Here is a 15,156-nt window from a genome sequence, read left to right on the forward strand (position 1 = left end):
TTGCTAGGCGACAGACGAGTTGCCAGCACAGCAGCAGCTGGAGGTTACTGTTGCTGGGAGTGAATGAGAGATGTCAAGGGCTCAGCCATGGTGTGAATAATAGGCTCATTTTTAAACCTCAAAATGTGCAGAAGCAGAAGCATGCTGATTATAGTACTGGACAACACACACAGATCACACGGCTGTTCTGACTAGTCTTTGGCTTAAAATGCAACATGCCTGCTGACAACCTACACACAGCTACAGAAAGCCAGCGAAGATACATTTATAAACGTTTTTCATTTTAAATGTCTTGATTTTTTTGTTAAAAGAGGTTAAAAGACATCACTGTGAATCAAACACAGTTAGATCTTATGACGTATGATACAAATATCTGTGGTATCAGATATATTAAGAAATTGGAATGGTTTAAACTATTTTTTCACCCCACAACTTTTCAAGAGTGACAAAAGAAGAGAAAAAAAAAAACTCTATGATGCACCCAAAGCACTGCGTATACTTAATAATTGATTAATTACACTTTCATTGGGTGCTACTGGTCTTTGACTAAAATGAAAATAAACACAAAATGAATGCTAGAACTTCGTTTTTATTATCTTACAATACATATTGTGAAATGTCTGTACTGTTACACTACGATCTTAAGCATGGGCCTGTTAAATCTAACCTAGCTCTGCATTTCTTAATCCTCTCTGATGTTAAGAGATTAAAAAAATGAAAGTTTAGCAGCAAGCCGAGGAACACACTCAGAAATGTTTTATTACTTAAATGTGTAATTTGGATTGGAGTAACAGAGGCTGCATCTTTAGACACAAGCTAAAACTATAGCAAACATCAGCTAGAGCAGTTAGAATAGTTTGTAATAAAGCCACAAACTTCTCAATCACATCCTTAGCAATGTGTGCTTGGCAACGCACTCACTTGTGTTTGAGTGACAGTGTAATATAGTTACTCACAAATACGAGCAAAACCATAACATTTCACAGTCTTGTTAAAACATAAAATGGCATTTTATTGAACTGCTGGTCTCGTCTATATTTTTTGTCTTCCTGTGATAATACCCGAACACCTGAATAGAGATTTCAGTATTTGACTACTGCCACTTCAAATGGTTAATCGAGTATGTCAGTATCCATGCATACACTTTATAAATCACAGAAACAGGAGTGACTACTTTACCATATGCATTGCAGACACATCAAAAAAGTTCTTATGCAATATGTTTCACTGCTCAGAAGTATAAAACCTGCAAACATTTGATTTATTAATAATTTTATTTACCCCAACTATCTAACCTGGATGTCTTAAATGAATGCATGATGTATGAGTCATACACAGTACATTTTGGCTTGATTTTGCTTGATGACCACAGAGAATACAAGTAAATCCTTCTTGAATTGTCTCGATACTTGAAAAATCTACTAACTACTTTTAAAGGATAGGATATAATAGAATATTTACTAGCATAGATTCGCACAGGATTAATAAAACCTAAGGTTATTTTACAGTTCATTTTATAGATGTATAAAGCTACAGGAATATAAGGGTACAAGGCTCATCATGAGGGTAACAAGTGCTGTCCCATCTGGTCCAAACAGACGGAAAGGCTAATGTGGCACAATGGACACATAAGCATCAGAACTGGACCTAGGAGCAATGGAAGAAGGTTGCATGGTCTGATCAGTCCTGTTCTCTTTTACATTGCAGGTACGACTGGGTATGTTTGCTCTGTCTTCCTGGGATGGCACCAGTATGCACTGTTTAAAGTAGGCAAACCAGGGCAGGAATTATGACGCTCTGAGTGATGCTTCTGCTGGTAGACTCCTTCATGGCAGTGGTATTCCCTGATAGCAATGGCATCTTTCAGCAGGATAATACACCTTGCCATACTGCACACACTGTTTGGAAATGGTTAGAGGAACTTAATGAATGCGTTGCCCTGGCCTCCAATATGGGATATGCTGGAACAAGAAATCTGATCTTGGGTAGCTCCACCTTGTAACTTATAGAACTTAAGGGATCTGCTTCTAACATCTTGGTGCCAGATACCACAGGGCACCTTCAGAGCTCTTGTAGATTCCATGCCTTGGCAGGTCAGAGCAGTTTGTCATGCGAAGGACGAACAGCATATTAGGCAGATGGCCATAATGGCCCATCTGTGTGTGTGTTTATATATACATCTACACACACACTGCTCAGAGCTCCCACAGATATGTATCCACTGCCTTTCCTGAAGAAAACTTCAAGGGTGTATATAAATGGTGTGTTTCAATGTATGCACATATGCACTGTAAAGTATGTTCATTGAAACACCATTGTTCTGACTGATATATGCACTTGTTACTGAAGCCTGTCTTGGTACGACAAATCTAATAAACTCTAACAAATCTAATGTGCTGGAGAACAAAACAAAAACTGTATCACTGAGCAATTTCTTACAGACTCACTGTGTGTGCTTATGAAACAATATTTTGTTATTACTGCTAACCATATGGCATTCCTTGTGGTTATGCACAAGAATATTACATAATGACTAATTGCACAATGATCATCTAATAACGACTGCTCCACCAGACCACCGCTGAAGAGGTTTCTACCTCTACACACACAGTGGAGAAGGCTTGACACTAAAAGTTTGGGGTGTACATTTTAGGGCTACTCTTGACTGAGGATTTTCACCATCCACTAAAAGATTTGTCTAAAATCAAACTAATTGCTCCACTTTCTCTACACCTCTGAAACAGTTAATAACCTAATGACATAATATAGGAAACAACAGACTAAGGAAATTAAAATGACCATACTCCTAATATAAACACTCAGTTGAGTTGACTTTATATGCTAATGCAAGTGTTTTTATTACTTTTCTTTCTACTTTTTTAAATGTGTGTATTTCTTAATGAATAGATTTACAAAATGAACAAATAAATAATATGCAAATAATATGCAAATAATACACACACTGCTTCTCTAGGCTAGTGTTCAAAATCACTTGCCAAAGTAAAATTTTTTATATAGTCAAGTCAAAGCAAGTAAAGTCAAAGTTTACAGTGCTTTTCACAACAGGCGTTGTCACAAAGCAGCTTTACAGAAAAAAATCCAGGTTGAGCTCCCATTAGCATCACCAATGGTGACAGTGGCAAGGAAAACTTCCTAAAAGCAAGAGGAAGAAACCTTGAAAGGAACCAAGACTCAAAAGGGAATCTGTCCTGCTCTGGTCGACACTGGACAGCAAACAATAACATATAGAATAATAACTTGTAAAAATGTGATTTAAATATTACAAAACCATTACCCAAAACATACACTATATTGCCAAAGGTATTCGCTCATCTGCCTTCACACACATATGAACTTGAGTGTCATCCCATTCTTAATCCATAGGGTTTAATACGATGTCAGCCCACCCTTAGCAGCTATAACAGCTTCACCTCTTCTGGGAAGGCTTTCCACAAGAGTTAGGACCGTGTTTATGGGAATTTTTGACCGTTCTTCCAGAAGCACATTTGTGAGGTCAGACACTGATGTTGGGCGAGAAGGCCTGGCTCACAGTCTCCGCTCTAATTTATCCCAAAGGTGTTCTATCGGGTTGAGGTCAGGACTCTGTGCAGGCCAGTCAAGTTCTTTCACACCAAACTCGCTCATCCATGTCTTTATGGACTTTGCTTTGTGCACTGGTGTGCAGTCATGTTGGAACAGGAAGAGGACATTCTCGAACTGTTCTCACAAAGTTGGGAGCATGAAATTGTCCAAAATCTCTTGGTCTGCTGAAGCATTAAGAGTTCCTTTCACTGGAACTAAGGGGCCGAGCCCAACTCCTGAAAAACAACCCCACACCATAGTCCCCCCTCCACTTTACATTTGGCACAGCGCATTCAGACAAGTACTGTTCTCCTGGCAACCACCAAACCCAGACTCATCCATCGGATTGCCAGAAGGAGAAGCATGATTCGTCACGCCAAAGAACATGTCTTCACGTCTCGACCGTCATTTTGCGTGACCTACCACTTTGTGGCTGAGTTGTTGTCATTCCCAATTGTTTCCACTTTCTTACAATACCACTGACAGTTGACTGTGGAATATTTAGCAGTGAGGAAATTTCACAACTGGACTAGTTGCACAGTTGGCGCCCTATCACGGTACCATGCTGGAATTCACGGAGCTCCTGAGAGCGACCCATTCTTTCACAAATGTTTATAGAAGCTGTCTGCATGCCCAGGTGCTTGGTTGTATACACCTCTGGCCATAGAAGTGATTGGAACACCTGAATACAATGATCTGGATGGGTGAGTGAATACTTTTGGCAATATAGTGTATTTGTGCATTCATATATTTTATCCAGTATTTTATGAGTCAAGTGAACATGAAGTCATTAAAATAATCAAGAATATACTATTATTATCTACTGACATAGATTTTTTGCAATGTTCCATTATGAAGAATTCAGGATATCAATTTTATTCCAACATCATTCTTGATGTTGCTGTTAAACAGCATCCTCAGTCATTAAAGAATCTTCTTCAGCTCGGTTCATCATTCTAGAAAAGTTCATTTACAGTTTCATAGTATCCTAGTCATTGATTTATTATTGGAACTTGTGATGTTGTACAGGACCAATGTATTAGAATTAATTTATACACTTCTGCAACCAAATTGATTTTAACATTATTGAAAATATTGATTCTAAACTTTTTAACAGTAATGTATACTTCATAAACTACACCTATTCCTACTATACTAATATAACTACTGGTTACTCACTTGTGTTTTATAAGTAGGTCATTATAGTAATAAAGAAAGCATGAAGTATGTATTAATCAATTAATCAATGCAATTGTCTGCTAAGAGAATGTTAGTTGACTAACAATGCTACAACAACTGATTATCAACTAGTGGATGGCTTTACTGGATTTATAATAAAGGAAACTGCTATAACGAAGAGATTAAAACCAATGTAAATGTGCCAAGTCTGAAATGACTTTTCTACCTCAGATAAAGAGGAGTCTGTAACTACTGTCTACTTATATTCAGCTCCAGACATTGCTGTGCACCACATAAGTGTTGCAGAAGAGAGAGAGTGAGGAGCAGATGTTAAGCAGTAAATATAGCAAACCGCTATGAACACACCTGCAGGGCTATCAGTCTACTGCATTAAGAACAAAGTGTTAACAAGCCGTCTCTCACCACAGCTAATTACACACCCACCGGAGGCCACGCAACTTCTAGACCCTCAGCCCTGCTTAGACAGGGAGATGGGAGGGACAGTAAGGGTTATCTGTCACAGTTTAATTAAAGAGAAGCTCACCAACACAGTTCGCTTCAGTGAAACAGTACTAGATGACGTCTGCCTTATGAAAAGAAAGAAAAAAAAACACTATTATATATAATGTACTGTGCAAAAGAGTAAAATTAAAAAGCTGTTTATCTGGACAGTAATCATTTCTTAGTTAAGAAAAATACTAATGTTAGAATATATACAACAAATACTATTACAGTAACTAGCGATTGTACATATGCAAAAGTGTTACTTTTACCATTTTCAAACCTCTCCTCATAGCAGTCCAGTATTATTTGCAGTTGTCATCTATTACCTGGTTTGGGAAATCAGTGCATGAACATGATACAGCAGATGTGCTGATGATGTAATGGAATTTTACAAATTCATGTGAAGCTGGAGGCGTCCATGAGAAATCTGGAGCCAAACTTTGTTCTTCACACTTGCTCCCAACATCTCAACTAATTTTTTGAAAACAACAAAATTTTGTGTGTGTGTGTGCGTTTCTTTTTTGCATTAGTTCTTAGGAAATGTGATGTTTTTATAAGCACACACCACAAAAAATGTTTTTAAACAATGTTAAGACTATTGCACAGTACTACACAGTCATATGGGGACAGTTGTGGACCGGAGGTTAGGGAATCAGCTATATGACCAGAAGATCGCCGGTTCGATCCCCTGAGCCGACGGTACGTGACTGAAATGCCCTTGAACAAGGCACCTGACCCTGGCGCTGCAGATAGGGATGCCCACTGCTCCGGGCAAGTGTGCTCACTGCCCCCTAGTGTGTGTGTTCACTAGTGTGTATGTGGTGTTTCACTGCACAGATGGGTTAGATTGCAGAGGTGAAATTTCCCCATTGTGGAACTAATAATGGTCGCTTAATACTATACAAAAGCTGGTCACGCCTGGTCAAATTACATTTTATCTGCAATGCTATGCAATTCGAACAGGGGTGCCAAACTTTTGTATACAGTTGCATACATGTTAGAGAGAGTCTCTGAGCTAGATGAGCATTTTTGCCAAGTGATAGGCCTAATATGGTGGGAGGGAGGATGACACATCATATCAGCTTTTTTTTTCTTCACCTACTGATGTGATCAAAATTTTGAATACATTTATGGGTGAAAATCATTACACTCTGATGGGACATTACTACAAAAATGTACAAGAGAATTGTGTATTTGAAATTATCCTGATATGATAAATGCTTCTGAATATGACCAGGGACATCAAAAAACAAGGTAACAATGTCCGTTTTAATCTGAGGTTGATTTTAAACTTCCTTGTTTTTCTTTTTCTAATACATTTTTTGGATGTTTGAAATTTCATATAGTTCAGGTAAATCCATTTTTTAGATTATTTAATGAATATTATTTAGTCATCTGACTAATTTACAAATTTCTAATCAATCAATATTGACCGTCTTGAATTCAACGCATTTTCTCCCTCAAATATTTCTCTCGTTTGCTTTCTCTCTCACAAACTCAGCCACAGTGCAACGACACATTATTCAGCGTTGTTGATTTTCTGGACTGTGTTTCTCTTTCGCCTCAAGTCTGCATTAGATTCCCACATCAGAGTGGACTGTAAACACTTCCTGCTCTGCATACTTTCTGACACCAACATTTCACTTCTCATCTCTTCAAAGACACACTGCACGGAATCAGTCATAGGCTCACAGCATGTGAAATTCTTCTAAGGCTGAATTTCAGTTCCATTAAATGAGATTATGAAAATGCTGAAGAGGCCAGCGGAACAGCAGCTCTTCCCAGATCCATTAGAGCTCTCTCCCACCAAACCACACATTCACAATTAACACTCAGACAACAACTTGGTACAAACATGGGAAGACAAAAAACAGTAACTTGAAAATATGCAGGGGACAAAAACGAGGGCTGGGCAATCAGACAATATATATAGTTATTGTGATAAATTATGTCATAATACCATATGCTTTCTGAACACGCTGTGCATATGAACAATAATTGTAGAACACTAACTGCATGCTTCATTATAAAGAGAGCATAATTTGTCCTGTTTAACTTTTTAATGCAACACTGCATTAAAAAGCAAAATATTAAATACGAATTAGTGTTTTCACAGTTGTTGACAGTATTTTTTAAATGTAGCACTACTGACTCTTTCTTTCTCTGTTCCAACTGCTGTTTGAAAAAAATAAAAATAGTGACAAGTCGTGAGTTGTGAACATTTATTGAAGTATTGCAATATTAGACTTTTTCCAAATCACCCACCTCTAGGAAAAAGTACAAAGCAGAAAACGTGCACTTAAGTGAAAACACTATTAAAAATTTGTAGCTCAAGTAAATGTGGAATAATTCGGCAGATGTTTAATATAAAAACTAATTAAAATGTGCGCTAACTCAACGGACTGCCAGTAGAAAAAAAGAGCAAAACCTCTTAGACTGTGACTTTTAAAAAGTACTTCGAAGATCATACTAAAAGTAGCCAGTAATATAATCATACAAGTATTCAGTTTCAATAATACGTACTTAAAATACAATTCTTTAAAAATAATACTTAAGTCGAATACTTTAGTATTATTCTCGACCCCGTGTAAATGGTGGCATGGCATGTAATAAAAGGTATTAAATTAAAAATATCATTGACATTTAATGGAATTAACATTTTGTTTTAAATAAACTCTGTTTAGACAATGTTCACTTCACCACCTACATTTACTTACATGAAACAGCTACAGCTAGAGTCCCTCTGGAGCTGAATGCTTTACTAAGCACACAGTGATTATTTTAGCCTGCTCTACCTCTTGAAACATCTGTATAAGTGGTAACAAATTACTTTCATTATTTGCGTGGTGTCTCCCTACCTGCTGTCCCAGAAACGTATTTTTCTGTCATAATGGCCGCTAATGATGTAATACTCAGAGCACACCACATCACTGCAGTACGACAACACCTCAATGGTTTGTATGCCTGAAAGACAGAGAAAGACAATATGAGCAACAAGTACAGGTGAGCACATTTACATCCACTTGATAGAAAATAGCTGATTACACTGTCTAACTGTACTTATAAGCTTGATTTAAATGCTTAATTACCCAATTAGCTTGTGTGGCTTGCGCCCGCCCCCTGGGCCCCGATGATGATAGCCAAGAGAGGCGGGATAAAGGCGGGGCCCAAACACTCAGTGGCGACGCACCTCAGCGAGGACGCCAGGGAGAGAGCCACTAGTGTGGAGGGGGCAGAGTGCAAAGCCCAAGCTCCCCCAATGTGCGGGAGTGACGCTGGTGCCAGCTACGAGAGGCACCAGAGCAAGGAGTGAGTCCCAAGCTCCACCGCCTGGGCCCCGCCCCCTGTTACACAACGAGGCCACTATGTTTGACCCAGGCGGCTGAGCTGCCAGCTGGGGGTGATAACGAGGAGGCGTAGCAGCGAGCTCTCGTTCCCTCTCGGCTCCGGTGCTCACACTGCCCTTAATGAGAGCCAGTTGATTCTCATCTGGTGGGCAGCCTGAGCGCCTTTAAAAAGAGCTGAGCGGGAACAGAGTGAGAGGGGGACAAGCAGCAGCAACAAGAAGACAAAGAGCTGAAAAGCTCCTGTGAGAAAGGACTCAGTAGAAGCCACTGAAAAGTGGCCAGCATGATGTAGGTTGTGTGTACTTCGTTTATTGTGTGAGAAATTAAAAGTAATGGCTGCTGCCACCATAAACCCTGCCTCCAGCATCCTCCTTGAGCACATGCAGTGCTACACCTTGTTTTATAAACCTACTGAATAGTATAATATATATCTTTCAGGCAAAACTACACCTAGTGGAATGCTGACAGGACTATTTCAAGTCCTGACGTAGTTAGCTTTGGTGTCAGTCTGCATAAAGCAGAAAGCTTTGAGAGCTGCCTGTGAAGGAAAAGCTAATGAAGCTTTCAAAAACCTGCATCACATACACTTTGGGCAGAGAATTAAAAAATCAGTTTCAAGCTAGTTAAAAAAAGATTCACTAAGAAAGTGAAATATACAGTCTATCCCCCGACTCCAAGCACTATCAGTTGGCCAAAACATGTTTGTTGTGTGACACACGTAGCTTCATAACACCATTCACTTGTTTGCAACATATAAACAATCATGTTTGCCCACTGTTAATAAGCAAACATGTACATTTCCCTGTGTAAATCTCAGCCACACAATGAAATGCTTAGTCGAGTAATGTTATCACAACATTACTTTCAATTTGGAGCCGGAATCTACAAACCTCAATTCCAAAAAGGTTGTGACAGTATGTAAAATACATCAAGCATTTGTAATTGCTTTGTAAAGCATTTGTAATTGATTTGTAAACCCACTTTGTCCTGTATTTAAAAACAGTACAAAGATAAGGTATTTTTTATAAGCTCCTTATGACATTTATATCTATAACACAATTAAGTTACAAAAAAGTTGGGACATGGTTAACACTAGGAATGTTGTCTCAAGGTTACATCTTCAGTGTCTTTAGATATGGAACGTAAACGTACCACATTCTGTGTTAGATGCATTAACTTCACACACCCAGAAAGGGTGTCTGTCATGGTATGGGGGTGTATTAATAAGAGTCCATGGGTAACTTGCGTTTTCTGTGAAGGTAGCTATCGCTGAGAGATATTTACACATTTTTAAGCAATATGTGCTGCTTTACAGACTTTTTCAAGGACACCCCATGCTTAGATTGGTCTGCATGCACTCCAGATCTGTATCCAATTGAAAAAATGTGGTGCACTATGAAGTGCATAATATGCACTAAAGTCTAGTACAGTCGCACAACTGAAGACGTGTACAACAGAAGAATGACAAAATAAACTGGTTTTCAAAACTGGCTCAATTGGTGTCTTCAATCCCCAAACATTTTTGTGTTAAAAGTGTTAAAAGGAAAGGTGATATAACACAGTTGTAAACATTTACCTTTCACAACTTTTTGGAAGTGGACATCAAAAAAAAAAAAAAGGATCTAATTAAGTGTTTTCAACTGAACACAGGTCAAAGACTGCTTTCTGTTTCTTAATTAGCATTTCAAATACTGTTTCAACTTAAGGTTTGTATTTGTACTGAATTTATAATTAGCCTTTCAGATACATCCCATTGTAAATTAATGAGTACAATAACCACCCTTGCTCTAAGTGTGATAAATCCATAAGTACACTGTATGTGTTGCATTAAAATACACCTGTCAATTTGACAACTAGACTGACATTATGTAGAGGTATGTGTAAGAGACTTACAGGCAGCACGGTGCAGGTCCCAGATCTTCACTGTTCTATCAGCGCTCCCTGTCACCACCTGCCTGTAGTTGCACTTAAACCTGGCTGCGGTCACTTTGCGAGAATGGCCTGTCAGCGTAAACTACAATAACAGAGCACAGAGGTGAAATTAACCAGAGCTCATATTTACAAGCTGTCTCCTCAGTGTCTCTCTCTACCTCAAATACACAAACGCATCTAGGATATTCCTCTTGAATGATAACTCTTCACTATAGCCCTCCTACTTGTACAACCAGAGCCAAAATACAATATACAATACAAATACAATACAATAATACAATAAATATACAATATAAAATACAAGTCTAATACTGCATTTACATGACAGTAGACGTACAACAGCAAACTGGATGTTCCATGTTTTTGAATGAAGCAGCAGTGGAAAATGCAGTAATACAATCACAACAGCAGCGTTTATAGAACTGCAAGCCGCTGCTATGAAGCACGGAACGCTCTATTCGACACCACTATATAAACACAGCATACATTTTCTCAGGTGTCTTGAGACCTGTGTGAAAAGCAGTATATCTGATCTATTTTATATGTACAGGTACATAAAAGATATGACCTTGTTTATTAATCTTTCAATATATTTTTTGCTTTCAGCACTGCTTTCAATATCTGTTTTTGACAGCAGCTCTGTTACTCACAAATATAACCTTTAATGTGCAAAGATCTCTAGTGGAAAACTGCACCACTGGACAATTCTACAATTTGGAAAGGACAGCATTTTAAAGGCTTGCTGGATTCCTCAAAAGAAAAATCCATGCAAACACATAAAAGAGATGAAATGATGGCTCAGCAGGTCTTTTTTACTTCCTCCTATTGTTCTCAAGGCTACGTTTGTTTTGCGCACTTGTAGCAGGACGTGCTTAACATTGGGTCCCATTAGAAGATTTTGTGAGACAAAAAAAAAGACTTTTGCACAGTAGTGTATGTGCATTTCAAAAACAGTGCTCATCTATATTTTATATTAATATATATATATATATATATATATATATATATATATATATATATATATATATGCACAAATCATATTGCATCTATGCTAACAGAGCATTTACCCATCAACAAAAGAAATGTGAGCAGCACCAATAACTGTATGCACATATAAATCTGATTTGAATTGGACACATTGCGAAAAAAAAAAAGCTCTAGGCTCAGCAAGTCTAAAATATCAAAAGACAAGACTGAGTATATAAAAGAGATCATTTTCTCTCCTGTCAGTGCCATATCAATTCAAACTACACATCTGAAATTAAGCAGGAACAGCTCTGTGTGGATGAAGCCCTGCAGACAGTGATTCGGGGAGACAGTACACTGCAGCAGATATGAGGACCACTCAGGCGAGACCGGGTGGGGGGTGGGGGGTGAAGGGGAGGCGCTGTTACCTTGGGAACACAGTCATCCAGCCTCCAAAACAGAGCTGACTTGTCGTATGACGCAGCTAATATTCGGGTGCCCTGATGAAGGTAGGACATAATATGAAGATATATGAATAGACATACAGGCAGGCTTAAAAGCACAAAGACACCCACTCACACAGCACTGCAGCACAGTTAACTAAGCCAGGAGCATTCACATCCCCTGCAGATATTAGTCAGGAGAACTGAATCTCAGCAAAAAATAAACAGGGTTCCAATCATTTAAACAATCTATACTTGTATTTAAATGAAATCAAAGGGAGCTCCTCACAAAGACCTCCTAAGGAGAAATGGTGTTTTCATACCGTAGAGTCAAACTCAATGCTGGTGATGCCCTCATTACTCCCCTCTAGTGTCCCTCTGTTGTGCAGCACACCTAGAAGAACAGAAATTGCAACACGTTCTCTTTACAACCGAACTTTTTTAGAGTGGTCTCGAGACTGACACATGCACAGCACGCCACGCTGCAGCTGCACAAATCATTTTCTGAAAGCTATACAATACACATCTATTTCTTATTTTCTTAAATTCTAAAAATACACTTTTACTGCATTAAACATGTGACTGTGTTCTTTTTATGATCTACTGATTTAAAGTAACTGTGTACATTATTATCAACAAGATGATAACACATTTTTGCTTACTTCTCTTTTCATTTAAACATACTTAAGCTACAGGTGTATGCAAAAGTTTGAACACTTCAGGTCAAATTACATGCTTTATTGATTTTGTAAGTGAAAATATGATAACACATCACAAAGAATGGTTCTACATAGCACCAAAAAGGTTCCTTTATAAGTTCCTTTATAAGTATGTTTGCAATAGTAAAGGTCATTAAAGCATTGATGTAATCACTGAAAGGATATGCTAAAAGAACATCTTATAAACCTTAATTAGTCATTATGGCATTTATTTTGAAGAGCAATTTCTAGAAAGGAGGCTTGTGTGACTGCAGACATGAAGACTTAACACGGTCTACGATCATTTCATTTTTATGTCATCAAAATAACATGGCAATTACTGTAATAGCTCATAGTACTTTTACTTTTAATCAAAGATGCACAGTGTATTTTTTTTCCAAACATGCAATTGGCAATCAGCCAATTCATTATTTTTACTCAGGCTCTGTTGCAGTTTAATGATGCCAAAAACATTAACACTTGTGCTTGAATGCTTCTGTCACACCTTGAATGTAGCGCTCATTTGATTTTATGTTCTGATTTTGAAATAGGCCAGGGATCATGTACAAATTTGAAATGCCAGTTTGACCCATTTAAAAAATAAAAAACATGGAAAAATGGTGCTACTTGGCAAACATAATTGGGATTACTTCTACTTTTACTCAAGTAATATTACACCAGTAATATTTCTACATCCACTCAAATCTGGATTTTTTTTTTCTTTGTTCATCCCTGAAATCGATATTGCTCTGTGACAGAAATCCCAAAATTACTAGCACACACAGCATACTGCCCAGAACAACATGACACCTACAGCAGTGTGTCTGAACAGCTAGTAGATGCTGCTAATGGGAGAATTTTGTAGTTTCTCTTGCGATCATTAAAGCTGTAGTGTAAGATGGAAAAGCTGCTTCTAATTTAGTGTTGCAGTGTGTTGTACCTGCTTTGATGTCCCACAGTTTAATGACTCTGTCTGTGCCTCCAGTAGCCAGCAGGTTTGATCTTGGGCTGAATCTGGCCGCATTGATTCCCAGTTCATGTGCGTCCTGCACCAACAGAGAAAGACTCTTTCAAATCAGTCACAGCAGCATTTAGAATAAAGCACTGGTTAGTGTTCATACAGATTCAAACTGTACTTCCAAAATCAAATGATATGAGGTGTAGACAATGTTTTCATGACCAACTGATTAGTCCAGAAAATTGAAGTCTTGCGCCACAATTTCTAAGAGGACTTTTTTCCTATTTTTAATGCTCCACAATTTTTTTTTCTTTAGTATATTTGCTATACGTACATTATATGTATATTTGCTTTAGTACAAAAATTAGAAGAATAGGGAATAATACATTTGGGAGTGAAACACTGCTTTCCATGATAGAAAATTATGGTCTGAGGAAAGGTGGCATTTCCTGGGTGTAAGCTGTTTTGCTCATGTCTGCTTAGTGCCCTATAAGCAAGCAAAATGACAGGTCTTGTCTGGTTCTTTTACATTACAATTTTGTTCAGTTAGTTTGGCTCAAATGCTGATCTAGCCATGCTTTTCACTTGCTTTCAAATTGCCAGCTTTCACCGTGTTTGTACACAAAAGCACTGATTCAACTGCTTTCCCATAAGCATAGCTGTAGAAAAATATTACTGCCAAAAGTGTCTTTCATTTAGAAATGCAAAATCAAAGAAAAATAAATTAAATGTAAAACCTTAATGGCAATGGACAATGGTTGTTTACGAAGGACTAAATACACAAAATGTGCATCCAACTTTCACTAACTTAAACAGTCTTTACTCATTCAGATCTCAAAACACCCAGTATCAATTTACTGAGAGGAGAGAAAACAGAGGAAACGTGCAGGCCTAACTCTCATTTGCACATGCTGAAAATAACACACAATATGCAAATTCTGACATTTGTGCAATTAAGGACTCCCGCAGCTCAGGGTGGCTAATCTAGTCCTAGAGTGTGCAGTGGAACTAAAAAACGGCCCTGTGTGCTGAGAGCTGTGACAGAGCTGCAGTGTCGCACAGAGGGACTCTGTTCTGCAGAGACACACACAAGCCTTTATCCCTCCAGAGCCACACCAACCATGGACCACCAGCTTCCTTTCACTAGTTTACACATAAAGTCAAAAAGACAAGTCTCATCTATTTATCAGTCTCTTTATGCTTCATGCTTTTCTCTACTGATGTATCTATCAGTCACTCTATGTACTCATAACTCAATCTGAATAACTATTATGTAGTCAGTTATATGGGAGCGAAAACAAATTGAGACATAGGGATGCACTTGTATGAAGGTGGCCAGGTGGTCAACTGTACTGATTTCGGAATCAATCGTAATCAATTAGTATGGGTATGAAGTATGAGCTCTTTTGTTTTGGCCAACACAAAATTCTATTTTCAAACCAAAAAATCCAAATCAACCTCTACTGTTAAAACAGTTCCGCCAGTGTATTTAGTGTGTGGTTAAACATAATTCTGAACGGTGCTAAAACAATTAAACTAAATTGAAT

The 15,156-nt window shown here is 38.1% G+C and overlaps 1 protein-coding gene across 1 annotated transcript in view; it reads right to left on the reverse strand.

Annotated features, from left to right (window-relative positions):
• LOC108440365 (protein Atg16l2-like) overlaps window positions 1-15,156 on the reverse strand; it is a 37,361-nt gene that overhangs the window by 9,099 nt on the left and 13,106 nt on the right. The window contains exons 10-14 of the mRNA XM_017719205.1: window positions 13,592-13,697; window positions 12,277-12,347; window positions 11,939-12,010; window positions 10,506-10,626; window positions 8,124-8,229 (exon numbers count right to left, since the gene is read on the reverse strand). Of these exons, the coding sequence (XP_017574694.1) occupies window positions 8,124-8,229; window positions 10,506-10,626; window positions 11,939-12,010; window positions 12,277-12,347; window positions 13,592-13,697 (476 nt within the window). The remainder of the gene's footprint in view (window positions 1-8,123; window positions 8,230-10,505; window positions 10,627-11,938; window positions 12,011-12,276; window positions 12,348-13,591; window positions 13,698-15,156) is intronic.

This window comes from Pygocentrus nattereri, chromosome 17 (genome assembly GCF_015220715.1).
Source record: "Pygocentrus nattereri isolate fPygNat1 chromosome 17, fPygNat1.pri, whole genome shotgun sequence".
NCBI classification, from domain to species: domain Eukaryota; kingdom Metazoa; phylum Chordata; class Actinopteri; order Characiformes; family Serrasalmidae; genus Pygocentrus; species Pygocentrus nattereri.